General features: G+C 35.2%; 1 protein-coding gene across 6 annotated transcripts in view; it reads right to left on the reverse strand.

Moving 5' to 3' along the window:
* NTRK2 (neurotrophic receptor tyrosine kinase 2) overlaps positions 1–16,030 on the reverse strand; it is a 197,706-nt gene that overhangs the window by 99,340 nt on the left and 82,336 nt on the right. For 2 of the 6 annotated variants that reach the window (XM_054004472.1, XM_054004473.1), the window contains 2 exons: positions 10,357–10,425; positions 3,284–9,498 (listed from right to left, as the gene is read on the reverse strand). The exons of 3 other annotated variants lie outside the window; for them this stretch is intronic. In XM_054004472.1, the coding sequence (XP_053860447.1) occupies positions 9,461–9,498; positions 10,357–10,425 (107 nt within the window). In that variant the 3' untranslated portion in view covers positions 3,284–9,460. Of the gene's footprint in view, positions 1–3,283; positions 9,499–10,356; positions 10,426–16,030 lie in introns of those variants that run through there. One more of the 6 variants, XM_054004474.1, reaches the window with a different exon arrangement.

Raw genomic sequence — 16,030 nt, forward strand, 5'->3', positions numbered from 1 at the left:
TGCAGAGTTGATGACTTGAGCTGTATTTTAAAAACATTTAATGTATTTAAAAATTATACATCTGAGCAACTAATAATAACACAGTTGTGTGCAGAAACCTTCACAAATGCTATTAGAGACCGAGATATCTATCAATGGGCTACTTGGTACCCAGAAGACAGACTTCATCAAGCAGGCAGACAGTTACATTACAGCACACAGGTAGTATCTCAGATTACCAAAAATTACTTTTGGCTCAGAGAAGATAAAACTAAGAGAGAAACTGACTTCCTAGATTATCTAAACACCTGATATGGGAAAAGTCTATGAGCAGGTCCTACCAGGTGGAAGCCAACACGGATATTCTTTCATAATTTTGACTTCTGTCTCTTATTTACAGCAACACACAGAGTTTTGAATCTGAATGAAAATGGGAGTATTACATAAATGTTTTCTTTCAAAATGCATAGACTTATCAAGAGTTCACATTTTGTTCTAATTCTGATAGTTAATCTCTACAGGTACATAGAGTCCTCTGATTTTTCCTAGGATTTTTAAGACATCTAACATAAATGAAGTAACTTTTTATGATTATGCAATGATTACACAGAACAAAGTGTACCAGGAATCTCTGATATGGCTAGCCATATTGACCTTCTCTCTGAGACATTTGGGGATAAAAAATGTGAGCTAATTCATAAGCTCTGACCTCAGCATCATGCTAGCTCTCATAAGGAAACATTAAAATTGACTTCATGGCATGCATCTTTAGAAAAAGAAAAGGAGATTCTGGTTTAGGCAGCACGGTCTATGCTGGTATATCTCCTGGAGTAAAGATACCATAAATACTCAGCACAGATTGAGAAAAAAATGAAAGAAACCTTACCCAGACCTCAGACAAAGGTTTATATAAACCTAACTGTGCTCTTGGATCTTGTTCCCTGAGGCAGGGATGACACATCTATTCCTATAACTTCAATATTGTAGACACTGAATTTTTGCTAAAACCCCTCAAGGGGAAAACATGGTGATTCTTCAGTAAAATACACTAGTCATCAAGAAACTTCACAGCCAATTGCCCATTTGGAGTTTCATCACCTTCTGCTCTCTGACTTCTAGTATCCAACATGAGCTATAAGGAGTTATTAAGGAACTGCAGTCGGTGGTTGTGGTGGTGCATCCCTCCCTCCCCTAGGCCACACTATCACTGATGTGTGGTTCCCAACACACACTTGCATATTTTTGTTCTGTGCATCAGCTATCTTGGGAAGGTGTTGTGGCTAGAATAGCCAGTTAAAATACTTTCCTCCTTCTGAACATGTAAATAGCACAGCACTTTCAAGAAGCAGGTATAAAAGGCAATGCCACATTCATATTCTAACTTATCATGAGACACTATTTGGGATTTTACTGATTACAGTCACAATGTATTAAGGAAATAGATCTGAAGTTTGCTGCAACAAGTGAAGACACAATAATGGTGTCAGAAAGTTGCATAATGTGAATAAAATATGAATTTGAAAACTACAGTAGAAAAGCATAAATAAAACAAACAGGTGGTCTTTAAATTAATTTTTTTAAATTACAAGAGCAAGAGCTTCAGATACCTTTTCATTTGTCTTTCAAATGCACCCTTCTATTCTCTTTACTCACACTTATTTTAGAAAACTGTAGAGTGTATTTGCTTTTAATAGGTAAAAACACATTGCCAAAAGTTCTTTTGGTATAATTGAAAGACAATATATATATCATCAAAGAGTACTTTGTGACTCTTTGCAACCTTCTCATGAAACTGCAATACACAAAGAACTGCTTATTATGTGCCCTGTATTTTTGCTTTAGAGTTGATAACTAACATAATAAAGGAAGAAACATCAATTACTCAAAAGTGATCTTTGAATTTGTTTTAGTTTTAAAATAGTAATGGAATTATAAACTAACCTATTAACTTTTTATTCTTGAATATTAAGACTTTTTTATTTCTTACAGTGTTCCTAATTTCTTTACAGACTTCCTAATTTCCCAGGCAAGGTAGATGGCTATTTTAACTTTTGCCTTTATTCAGCTTAATTTTTGATTCTTCTCCCTAGATAATAACTTCTTGGTCTACTGAGTCCAAAAACCTTCTATAACAGTATTTCAATGGCAAGCTTTTTACTACACAAAAAAAATCAAACATGTCACATTCTCAGCATGTTCTTCTACTTGGCATTTTAGAGAATCTAACAATTTATACTGTTTGAATACTTTCTGCAAAACAATTGTATCTACAAGCTTAATCCACATCAGAATTTACTTCTAATAGTTGTCTTATTGAAAGCTCCTCCTAGAAAAAGAACAGACCTTTATATTGAGGCTATATCTTCTAATACTGAGGATACATCAAATTAGCTCCAAAAGCATATTTTACACAGATGATGATAAAAAAGCACATGTGTAAAATACACTGCATTACATCACAATTGTTCAAATAGGTGAAAATTTTCAAAATTACCTATGGGTATACAAAGCAGACTTGGTACAATATTCAGAGATCTGGTAAGACTCCAGAGGAAAAAACATGACAAAAGATTTCAGAAGCAAGAAAATGAACATGTAATCTGCTGTAGTCCAAATACAGCAATCACATTAATGGGAAAATATTACATGCCCAAGTGAAAAGCAAAAAAGATAAAAAATTTGGACATAACCTGTGATACAACCATTTCAACATTCTTTTGTATTGTGCTTCATTAAATTTGTCAAGAAGTCCAGATAGTTCAGGCCAACAAATAGAAGTTCCAAAGCAAAACATGGCCTTCAAATCACAACACTGATGGTTCCTCAAAATAATTTGGAAAATCACCAAGTTGTACTTGAGTATTTAACCGTACAACTTTTTTTTTTTTTTTTTGTAAAGTTCTGAGTAGATGAAGTATGGCCATATACGTAAAACTTTGTGTCTTATAGGCAACAGCTGAACATGTAGTTATTTGACCTGAATACACATACATTTGTTTGAATGTTAATGATACATACATTTAAATTAAAGTATCTTAAATAGAAATAAAACTACCTTAAATAGAAATAAAACTACTGCAAACAGCTGCAGGGTGGGGGGCGATAACAAATAATGATGGTATAAAAATATAATTAAGGAACTGAATCTCACTTCTTCTTGGAACACAAAGACAACAATAGCAATTTTATAACAACAGGTAACAGGTGAGGAACTTAAAAACTGACATATTTTTCAATGCACTGCACTATTACTAATGAAATACAAGATGTGATCAATTTACAGGTAGTGAAAGACACAATGATATGAAATTACAGAACTTTATTGGCCTGTTAAAAGGAATTTAATGTAATACATTTCTTATAGATTGTCCAAACTGTTATGGTTGCATTTGGGAATAAAAACAATGATTGTCTGTTACTTACAGGAAACATGAAAGATTTTCAACACAAGTAATTAGAGGGAAGAAGGGGAGAAAAGACTCACAGCTTGCTGATGGATAACAGTGAGTAATTTTTAAGCCATGGAATCACAGAATGGGTCAGGTTGAAAGGAACCACAATGGGTCCTCAGGTCCAACCTCCCTGCTCAAGCCAGGTCATCCCAGAGCACATGGCACAGGATGGTGTCCAGATGGTTCTTGAATATCTCCACTGAGGGAGACTCCACAACCTCTCCAGGCAATCTGTTTCAGTGCTTGGTCATCTGCACAGCAAAGAAGTTCTTCCTCATGTTCAGGTGGAACTTGCTGTGCATCAGTTTGTGCCCACTGCCTTTGTCCCACTATTCAGCTTTCATTATGTGATGCTATGGCAGAAGGCAATTTTGTGCTAAAATTTAGAATATTACCTTTTTCCATGTGTGAAAAAAAAAATTTAGGAAAGACTGTTAAAGTTCTATACTTTGAAATCAACTGAATGACTCTTCCTATTTTTAAACTGAGCCTGAAATATAAAAAAAGACTCAGGAACAGAGAGCACTGAATGGCAGTGAAAGATTTGAAGTGTATTTGTTTAAGACTCTGGTCTTGGGTTTGTACAGTGGTGTTGCAGCCCAGTTATGCTCGCACACTAGTAAAGTCAGTGAGACCTATGAAATAGCTGTGTTAAAAAAAAAAAAAGCAACTCTAAAAAGAATACTAAAATACTTAGGAAAAAGTCAGGATTTCTTTTCTGTTTGGTGGATATACCTGACAAGGGAGCCCTACTCTGATTACATCAAAGAAAAAACAAAGCTATCATAAGAAAGCCATGACTTTACCCTTTACTTGCTTGAATATCAGATAGTTCCCTGAAATTCTATATGGTTGTTCTTGTCATTCAAGCGAGGAACTAAGTAACAGTGAAATTATGCATGCAAGGAGACAAGATTCCTCCTATATTAAGAGGCAATCTGCTTAGTAACCCTGATGTGACTTGCTGCCTCTAGACACCATGGGGGAATGGCCCTCTTCAAAATGAAGGTAGTTTGGCTCTATGCTGCCTACAAGTCTGCTGCAGACCAGAATACATGGTTATCTGACACACTCCTTGCAGCTGCAAAAATATAGGTTGTCATGGAAGGTTGCTATTAAAGTTAGAAGGATATAGCATGTCCATATCAAAACAATACATACTCTCCTGTGGGCTCTTTTAATCTGTTGCTTTTTTTTGGATGAAAGTAGGTCATCCAGTGAATCTCTGATGAAAAGACAATACCATGTTCTCCAAGTTCAGTCACATACATATTAGTGGAACTGAACAGCTATATTTATTTCCAATCAATGCATCATTTGCTATCTTCAGAGCAGATTTAATTTGTATGAACAAAAGAAAAACAGAGCAAATGGAAGCCAGCTTCAAAAGTTTGGGCATACACATTCCTATGGAAGTGGGACAATGAAATGGGCTGGGACACGTGAAATACACAGAACCTGCATTCTCTGTGCACTCTATGATGTTGCATTCATGCTCAATACTTCCAACCACCCACAAACTCATGTTCTGGAGATCAGATGACAAAAATCTCACACAACATGGACCCACATTATAATCAGGAATACTTCACACCATCACATAATGATGGCAAAGTCCTTCAAAGGGATATTCCAAGACTGTACATATTTGTGCCCTAAGAAGAAGAGAGCTTATCACAAGTCAAAAAGTAGGACATTGAGCTCTCTGAAGAACAGAAAACAGAACCACCAAAAATTGGAAGGAAGTGAAGAAGCCAGAGAGAATGATGGAGAAGAAGAAAATACTAAAAACTTTTACATAAGCTTTTGAGGTTTTCTTTTGAAATAAACATGAACAACATACTTAGGTGCTCAGTCTAATAACTTTTGAATTATTTCAAATAATATTATTGTTAACAATAATTATTATTATTAATCATTAACTGGAAAAAATGGCTGAATTAAAAAGAGCTTAGAAAGGGTGATTTTTTAATTTATTGGATAATAACTTCCAACTTTACAAACGATTTGCAAGTTTTAAAGCATTAAAATAGATGCAAACAAAGTGATGGCCTTCATAGTGATGATTAGTTGTCAACTTAACATGGGTTAAAGGATTGAGAAACTTTGTATGAAGGCTTCTGTTTAAAAAGCCACTTGGAAATGTATCGGTCATTTTTATATGGCAAAATTCCATATATTTTATAGTTTTTGAAAAACCAGGCTTAGGAATTTACTTTCTTAGGAAAAAATTGGTTTTTAGTACTTCTGCCTACAGTCAAAAAAGAAAAAGCAATACCCACAAGAACTATTTGAAGTAAAATTGTTTTCAACTAGCTGTCCACAGGTTTTCTTGGCACTGTCTGCTGTTTCCAAGGATCTTGATCTTGCTCCCACTGACATGCGTATTTTGCTTCACTGCTGCCTGGGAGAGGTCCAGCTGGTAGACAAAGGCAGTGGAAAGGATGAAGACTGCCTTTCACAGGTTAGGATACTCAAGACACATATTGCCATGAAAATGTCTCATAGCAGCCTCAGTCTGCCCTGGCTGTGAGCTTCCAGGACTCCCACTAAAAAAGAGACAGCTTTCTTCAGGAACAGACATTTTGCAACTGCTCCCACCTTGCTTTTCATGACAGGCAGCTGCAGCAAGTACAGCTCTGACCTCTGCCTGGGAACAATGCACTTCTTTGCAATTTAGATCTGGCCACTGGTCAAACTTCCATCACATTCAACAGAAACAGTTTTATTTAACAGACTGGATGACGACTTGCCTCACACCAAAACACCCCCAGCATTGCTTCCTCTCCAGGCCCCAAACTAATATGCCCATCAAACTGCTCAACAGCTTATCTCAAAATTTCTCTGAGCATATTAAATGTCTATCTAAAATAAATTCTAGTACAAATAAACCCCTTGTAGCAGAACCTTAGAAATATGGTTTTATTTTAGTTTCAAATCTGGCACAGCAAAAAAAAATAGCGACTCTGCCTTTAGACATTTCATAGCCTGTTTTATTGCTCAGTAAAACAATATAAAAGCTTTTTAATGTCAAATCCTGGATGTTCATCAATTTTTACCATGTTAATGGTTCCTGTATGATTTTTAGTTTCAGTCTCACTTTATTTTAAGGAGGTCAAGAATTTGTAATTAAGTGAGCCCTTTGTAAACCAACACCATTTGGGCAGATCAGAATCTCTACAGTTACAAGCAATGTCACTTACAATCAAGCTGAAAGACAGAAGCTAGTGGGTATCATAATTTCCATGTTAAAAGTTTAGCTCCCTTAGCTTTAAGATGCTCTGTCTACATACTAAAAAAAAAAAAACATTTTAGGAACATGTAGTCTTTTTCCATCAAGCATTAAACATCTGTGCTAAGACATTATTAGTAACAAATCACGTGCTGCAATCCATAATGTTCTGTGAATATCTGCATCAAGTAATAATGTACTGAGTGTCTAACATAATGTAGTACAAAATATGTAAGAAGGATAGTCTACAATACAGATATAAAAATATATATGTATTTCAGTGGTGCATAGATCAGTTGTTGTTTATTAAAGTACCTCCATGATTACATAAAATCCAAAATACTGTGTCAGTACATTCTGAAATATTTGAAGGTCAAACCTACCCCTATCTGATAAAGATGAACTGCAAAGTGCTACAAAATAAATTACAAAAAAATTATGTAAAATCCCCAATCAATAACTGTGCATATTTATGCATATAAATATTATGAATCAGAAAGAACTACTTTTTAAAATTAAATATTTCAAAAGTCAACTGCCAAATTCCAGCTTTGCAAGTTTGCTTTTTCCCTGCCAAAAGAAAAGGGTTCAGATTCTCACCTCATTAATTCAGCAATGAATTGTGAACACATAACAGAAATATGCTGACTTTGTCCCAGCAAAACTTCAAACTGGAATTTGAGCTACTGGGTCAAGCTCTGCTCGTGATCCAATATGTGTTTGATGTAAGTCCACTGACTTTAGTTCAAATATTGCCACTAGATGATTGTCTACTGATGTAGAATCACCCCTATGACATCAGATATTATTTCAACAGGAGGACAGATTCATGGATAATCAGGAAGTCCAAAAAGAAATTAATTAAAAGGAAGTTAAAAGTGAGTCAGTAAGCAGAAGAGAAAGTTTAGATCTCTGGAAAATAAGACCATGTCTTATAAGACACACACTTAGGGAGGAAAAAAGGCAGAAATTACTAATACTCTTTCTCAGGAACAGCAGAGCACTTGATGACGTCTAACTTCAAACAGGAACAATGATGGATATCCTTAATTGCTGCCATCCCTCCCAAAATCACCACAGTATGTGCAGGGTGACAAAGACAACACGATTCCTAGGTCATCAGTAGACTTCCAGCTCTGTCCTCTTCTTTAATGTGGGGAGCAGAATACATCTTTGGGACAGATTTTTAGTGACTGCATCTCCCCTTCCCTAACTAGTGGAAAGGGAAAAGAAGTATGTCCCTACATAGGCCTAGAAGTATGCAAATGTGGACACATTTCTTGACTAATAAGGATATTTCTGAAACTTGAGAACAGCAGGAATAAAGAACTTGTATGAAAGAGACTCAAGAGAACACAAGAAAAATGTCGAAGGATTAAGAGTCTTGGAAGGCACAAAGCAAGTAAATACACAGAAACAGAATTAAAGATTCAAGACAGTACTGTAGAAAGACAGGGATGGTGTATGGCCTTAAAAGATGGCAGTAAAAGAAAAGGCAATAGTGTTACAATGGAAGAGTGAAAATAGCTGAAATTAAAAACAGGTAACAATGAAAAGCAAATACATTAGAGACAATATAATACCATCTCTTTTTTTTTACTAAACATAGTTGTAAGGAATTAAATTCAAATCATATCTCAAAAATTTAACCAGAATACACAGAAACATAAGCATCTACCTCAGTCTTTCACTTCTAGTCTTTGTAGCTAACTCTCAGTTTAAAAAAACATGAAACTTCATACTTCTTAAAATTCCCTAAATGGAAAAGATCAAAGTAGACCTTCAGGATTTGATACATAAATCAAATGAAAATTAATTTCTAGTACTATATCTAAATGCAGCCCTGCTCTTGAAATATGCTCATGCCTTCATTTAGCTTTACTTGTTACAGTAGACTCTTCTCTGGTACAGTGAAGAACATTCTGAAGCATACTTCACAGTTAAATATGGATAGCTAAGCCTCTAAATCTACATCTGAAGGACCAGCCACATACCATTGTTATTCTTGCTCTTGGCTCAGAATCAGCATTCTGGCCTACTACAGATTTATGTGCTTATTCAAACTTAGGGACTATCTTGAGTAAGCACAACCTAACCAAATGTCTAAGTGATGGCACTGGTTCAATACCCAAACACACCAAACAGTATTGTCACATTTCTGTATATAGCTTAGACTCCCCATCTTCCTGGTAAAGTCAGTGGAACTACATACATAATAAGATTTGCAGGGCCAGCTCTGCAATTTACTGCTTCAGGAGTTAAGACCATATCCTGCAAATATACAAGAACTTAACTTTAAGGATGTGAGCATTTCCACAGAAATCAGTGAGCTTGCACACACACTCAAACTAAGCATTGTAGAAATTTTGCAGAGGCATTAATTCAATAAAATAAAAGCAGCTTTGCAGTTCACCTTTGATAAATATTATTTATAAAAACAACATCTTTCCAGTTAAGTTCGAACAGAAAAAAAATTGACAGAGGAAACAATATAATTTCATTTCAATGTCATTCTGGAAGACACAATGAGGACAAGGCAATAGGAAAGAGTGTGGTAGCTTATTTCTGGAATTTCTTTAGTTTTTTAGCTGCCTCAGGGCTTCACCTTTCCCTGCTCTTGGAAAAACAGCTACTGATTTGAATGTACTTCTATAGTTCTCCAAACATAACCAATGTTTAAAAGAGAAATCCAGGGGAGGTGGCACTTCACTGGGCAAGAACACTGTCCACTCCCTACAGTGCAGCACACAGATTCCACAAGCTCAACAGCCCCTCTCTCATCTTTTCCTTATTTCATTTACCCATCCAGTGGGATCTTATGAAATAAAACAAAACCTAAAAAAAACAAAATAAAGTGTGAGAAATCATGCTTACAAAAAGAAAAAAAATCAAAGAAAAATCAATACAAAAGGCTAAACACAAATGAATACTTGACAATCAAACACATATACATAAAAAGCATTTAAAGCATACATAAATTACATAAAAATTGTACATGAATTTATGAAAATGATAACATTACCTCTATCTTGTGGCTAAAGATTTTATTTGTTAAATAAAAATGCATAATGTGTACTATTTATGTGTCTTTAACATAACAACTTAGACTGAGCTGTAATGCAGTAAGTCTAGAATTCTGCAACCAGGGACTGTGCAGACTATGGGTCAGAAAAACCTCAGCCAGGTGCTCTGCCTTGTGCCAAGGCTTATGGTCAACAGCCCAGTGTGCACAATCAAGTTCTCTGTCTTTAGTTTGGTACACCAATTACTTGCAGGATATCCCAGTATGCTGCAGATTTACTCTAAGTAAGTACCAGGATCCTCTCTAACTTTCCTTAGCTCTGTGCACATATCCTTTTTGCCTGCTGTAAATAGGCTGCGGCCCTTAGTGGCATCAACTGCCTCTGTAATGGCAGAAAGAAGTGGAGCTGGGGGAAATATTAGTCAATTATCTTGAAATTAATAGTATTTAAATATCAAGAGGAACTTAAAAATTAACAACTAAATATGATGGCACATTGAAATACATAAAAATCCCCAGCATGTGTTCTGCTATGAGATGAAGGAAAAATCTATCTCCAAAAACCTACCTGACTGGCTGAGAATTTTTTTTAAAAGCTATGTAGGGTCCTGTGTGGAATTCAACTAACTGACTTTATGGCACAAATACTTCCTAGAACAGCATTGCCTTACCGAGTCTGTTGTTATCTGATGCGGTTGAGTTATTATGTACATCACTGTTGACAGCCACCATTACTTGTTCTAATGACATTTGAAAAAAACACATGTAAGAGTTTTACTGTTGGTCAGCAAATGTAAACTTCAGTAGTAGCTTTTGTCTTGTTTTGTGGGCTTTTTAATCTTGTTTTAATAAGTTCTCAGTGTTTGTGAAGACTGAAAGCTTACCCATAATCCACAGAAATCTAAACAATTCAGAGCCAAATCTTTATTTGCTTTCAGCTAATGGGACTTACACTATCAGCTTCAAGAGAACTTAAATGTCACTGTCAGTAGCAATGAATGATTCATGTGCATTGTGTTTTCTTGTTTGTTTCTACCCTGGAAGTAGGTAATCATACATACAGACCCTGAACTTGCTAGATTTGTACAATCCCACATTTTTAAAAGTGTGTGGCAAAATGCCTTTTCTTTGGAACAATTATTAAGGTCTCAAGTAAGGTGCCAAAAAACCCCAAAGGAATCTGCTAATTCACAGACAAAAAGAGAGTATCAGTTGAAGAAAGCCTCATTTCAGAACAGTAGGCAATTATCTGAAGGATGTTTAGAAGTTATAGGTTAGAAAAGAAGAAATATCATCGGAGTTTTTAGTAGTCTACAATTAAGTCTACTGTATGGGTGCTATTTTCCTCTTGAATTACCTAAGTCATTCAGACCTCTCCTGGAATTCTGCTTTCTTAAATATGGGAGATTGCATATGTTCTTGGCAACTTAAGACATAGGACACGTACATGTATTTACATAAAAACACACATTTATACCACATTTTTAACACCAGAGCAAATCATTGCAAGGGAAAGGTTTTTTGACTTTTATATTATTCCTTACCTGGTCTTCTGCAGTCACAGTGAAATCATATTGCTGTATTTTAAGACGCCTCTGAATTTTAATTAGAGAAACTGTCAACTAATGAACTAATATTTAGTATACAGTACACAGGCAAAGCACAGGTACAAACCAGATCTGCTTACAACTCCTGCAAACTTCACATGATAAGTCATGATGAGAGGGCAGGGATAGTGGGAAGGCGGTACTAATATTTTAAGGAAGGCAAGCTGATGTGTTCTTGTAAACCACCAGAGATGCTTAGGGAGATGGTTTAGTGGTGGGCTTGGTAGTGTTAAGTTAATGATTGGACTTGATGATCTTAAAGATATTTTTCAACTGAAGTGATTCTATTATTCTATATTCTTAGTTGCATTTGAGTGTATTTTAGTAACCCTGGTAGCCAACACTGGCACCTGTAACAGCCATTATGGGAGAAACCTCAGACCTATGACTGAACAGTCTACAGGAATCAAGAAGTTCACAAGGGGAAGGGAGTCTTGCAATTCCTACTGAAGGCAGAAAAATTAATCCCAATAAAAACATCTTCTAAAGAAAAAACTTATTAACAGAAAAGAGTCAAAAAAAAAAAAGGAAGAAAGGAAAAAAGTGAAAGAAAGAGAAAGGTGAAAAAAAAAAGACTAGAGTCTATTAACTTGAATCACTAAAACATGTAAAGAAACCAGGTACAGTACATAGAAAAGAAAAGGATATATGAATACAAAATAATTGTGGGGAGTGAGGCAGAGGGGGACAATGGAGCAAGGGAACAGGACAAATATAAAGATGCAGAAACTGAACAGAAGTGCTTTAAAAAACAAAACTTCATTTGTACACTGGATCTCTGACTATTTGGAGACATTGAGCTAACAAAGGCAAAATATTATGGGCAGTAGATATTTAGAAGATGATTTTTGTGTTCTAACTGCCAGCTTCCCATTTGACTTTTCAGAGTTCAAATGGAGTCAGTTAAGCAGGTTGAGGCAAAGCTTGATTTTGGCTTGAGTTGCCGCTGAGGTGCTAGATTCTGAGTTTAATATTAGTTTTAAAAGTACACTGCTGTTATATAAGCTGCCACTCAGACTTGTAGAGGAAAGTACACTAAAGAATAAAAATAAAAGAACGTCAAAATGAGAGTGGAAGACAGAAAAAAGCTATTCATCTTCCCTGTACACGGAATGACAGAACTTCATTCACCCTTTAAAGGAACATGATGTATCTGTCTCTCTGAAATGCAAATTTGTCCAAGACAGTAAAGAAAATAATAAGTAGTTTAAAATGTGATAACTTTATTTCCAATAGCAGGTCTTCATTCAAAAAGCTTTGAAATCAGCACTGAATTAATTACTAATCTTTAAACAAACATCATAAAGAATCTGGAGTACAATATTTTGGGAACATCAAATTTAAGCCTAACTGCTTAATAGAAAGAGTAGTTTGAATTATATTATTAATAAGGATCCAGTTGAGCCACTAGTGAGGACTTTTTTTTAATCCTACTTTCTAGAAGTACCACAGTTGACTATCTCATGAGTTTTGCAGACCTGTATCTCAGATACTGGATGATCTGTACTGTTCTGAGAGTTTACTCTGATTGGGATCTGGATGAAATGTCACCAACTAACTGTTCCCAGCTTTTCGATTCATTAGAGAGGAAAGCATGAAAGGAAAAGTATAATAGCAAACCCCTTACCTTTATACCTACTGTACTAATTTTGAAAGAAGAGCCTTTAAACATGCTCCTTTTTAAATGTAAAGAAGCCAAATTTTTTCCATCTTCAACCAGCACACGACAAAAAAACTGAGCAGTCAACGGCATCATAACATCATATACACCATTATATCTAATTCACATATTTGGGAAAATCACTGTTCTTGAGATAGTCACATATTCATGGACTCAATTTCTACCTATCCCAAAAATCTCAGTCACACTTCTTCTCACTGGTTATGTTCCCTACAAGCCACCACCTAAGTAATTCAGGAAGGAAAATGTTACATGATGGTCATCTTCTGAACTTTCTTCAAAAAGCAAGATGTTAAATTTTAGTTGCCTAAAATCCTTCTTGCTCCAACAGGATTTGAAATACTATATTTCAATGAGTTGCAATAAACTGAAGGTCTGAAGTCAGACTTTCTTGGTAATTACCAACTTGACCTTCACTCTGTCAGAATAAATAAAAGTTTCCCATAATGATGACTTAACTGAATACAAAACTAACTTTTGTATACTCACATCCCACTTGCCAATTATGTCTTAACATATGAGTTGCATAAATTTGGAGACCATGTATCTAAACCAAATCATTCAAGGGAAAGGACAAAAAAAAGATGCGCTGAACTGAAGCTTTCTATGCTAACATTCCATTTTCTATTTTCATCAAGTGCAAAACATTTATTCTAATATTGCATAATGCTTGCAGAAGTTTTATTCAGAATATTGTTTCTGGCATTGATCTAAACAAACCATTTGAATAAAAAATCAATGTACATTTTATTTTTTCTAGTGAGGAGTAATTTGAGCATGCATGGCATGTATCTCTTCATTCTTTTTACATGAACTGTGATTTATAATGGAGAAAGTTCAAGGTGGTGATTGGAAGGGAGGAAGGCAAAGGTAAGATGCAGTTGCATTACCAAAAAAAGTAGTCTTATAAAATTTGTCAGTTTCTCGTTTCAAGAAGGAAAGAAAATGAAACAACTTATTCCTAGTTTTATTTGCTTGTTGGATATGAGCCATTGCTTCAAAGAGCAGTGCTGGCTAATGCTGTGGCAAAATCAGGACAAAATGTCACCTAATTTTTGTTAGAAAGCAAGAAGAAGTTCCTGTACAGCTTCTGCAGAATTTTTGTTGCACAAGGAAGAATAATGCCTTGTCTTATACAGCAATGCCTACACAGCAGCAGAAGATAAAATTATCTGAAGAAATACGTACATTTTCTTAGGACTTTGCAGATTTTACATGTACCGGGCTCAATATTGCCTTTTGTTTCAAAGCACAGAAACATAAACATTCACTACAATTTTTTCTTTCATCTAAAAACAGTTTTTACTATGAAGTAAAAACTATGAAGTACTTAGTACCATGAAGTACTAAGACCATATTTTTAATTCATGTAGTTAAGAGCTCTAATGACAAGCATAAAGATTACTTTTTTAACCTAAGGATAAAAGCATGTATAGAAGACAAACAAACCAACTTATTACAGGCCAGGGATTCACAGAAAATTCTGTATCTGAATTCAACATTAGTCTCTATTTTTTGATCCAATTTTCCTGTAACTGAATTTACTTAGTAAATGGGAAAAATAGGACCAGAAGAGACTAAATAGTCTGACCCACGAAATTATAAATCAAGATAAAGAGTTTTGACCCTCTTTTATGCTCCAATTACTTAGAACAGGAAGGCAGCAGACAATCATATTAAACTCAGACTATTTACAGTAACCCAAAGCTAAAAAGTTTCTTCAAAATATACAGTATCTTATAAAGACTTCTCTTCCACTATAACTGTCTCTTCCTCTAATGTCTAAATTTATGCTCCATAGATAACGATATATAAGCTTGTAATTTTATGGATGCTTCCACCTGTATTAGATTTCCAAATAAGCATAATAAAATTGTAGTCATCAACATCAGTATTGCAGCCAGTATTCGAACTATTTAATTGCTTGTTTCATTAATCTAGAAGTTCATGAAATGAGAATGGAGGTCAAACAGAATTATACATACTTAGGTATAGAACCTCATAAAGCTGTTCTCAATGTAAAAGAAGTTAGAACTAAGAGATGGTAAAACTGGACCTTTATACTCAGCATTTTAGAGACCAAAAATATTTTGGGTTAACAGTTCTCTACACCGTTAACAAGGATCATTTAATGTCTTAATCTGTTTTTCTTTAGTTTGATCTGTACTTTTGGTTTTATTTCCCAGCACGATGCATTGGATATGATGCTCATTTTCCAAGCAGGCAGCAGAAAACAAAACATTTGTGCTCTGCACTCTTGAAGGAGAAAATATTGTATCTTTCTGAATAAGAGTCATTACCCTCATGACTTCCAGTGCAATATCCAACAGAAATTTCCTTTCACAGAACTGCTGCTCATGCTGTAGTTGTTTTGCTTTCCATTGATTAGTGAGTCAAGGACATTAAGAGCTGAAGCTCAAACCACCATTGCTCAGCCAGTACTTATATTTTACAGAGCTTCTAATTCAGGGACAGTTAAAGGAAAAAAGAGAGAGTGTGAATAAGCAGCTGCTCAGAAACTGAAACAGAACCCAGAATTAACAATAGCTCCCCACAGAACCACAGAAAATGTGCATTAGTAGAAACCCAACTCACAGAAAGAGTCTAGGAATTACTATTTGCATACGCATTTTAAAAAATGGGTATCTGAGGGTTATTTTACACTTCATTTGCATGACACTGTATGCCTGAGAGATCAATCAATAAACCAAGGGATGCTTTCTCAAAGCTTCCTGCAAGTACTTGAAAAGTCAAAGCTCTTAGGAAAGAAGGCCCTTTACCTTATGACATCCCTAGAATTTGTGTTTAAATGCACTCATTGGTATGCATGTAAAATACAGAAATGCAGCTACACAGCTACAATTTTGACAAGCATCAGTTTACAGCCACAAGAAAGATCAGAGCACTTGAAGGACACAGCATAATTATGTCTTGCCCCTTTAAAAAAGAGAATCACTGTCAATTTTGAAACCATTCTGTCTCTATTGAAGGCAACCCTACCATCCAGTTATCTTGAGTAATTCCAAATATTCTGTATTTTCAATATATGACCTTTTA

The sequence above is a fragment of the Vidua macroura genome, chromosome Z (genome assembly GCF_024509145.1).
Source record: "Vidua macroura isolate BioBank_ID:100142 chromosome Z, ASM2450914v1, whole genome shotgun sequence".
Taxonomy (NCBI): Eukaryota; Metazoa; Chordata; class Aves; order Passeriformes; family Viduidae; genus Vidua; species Vidua macroura.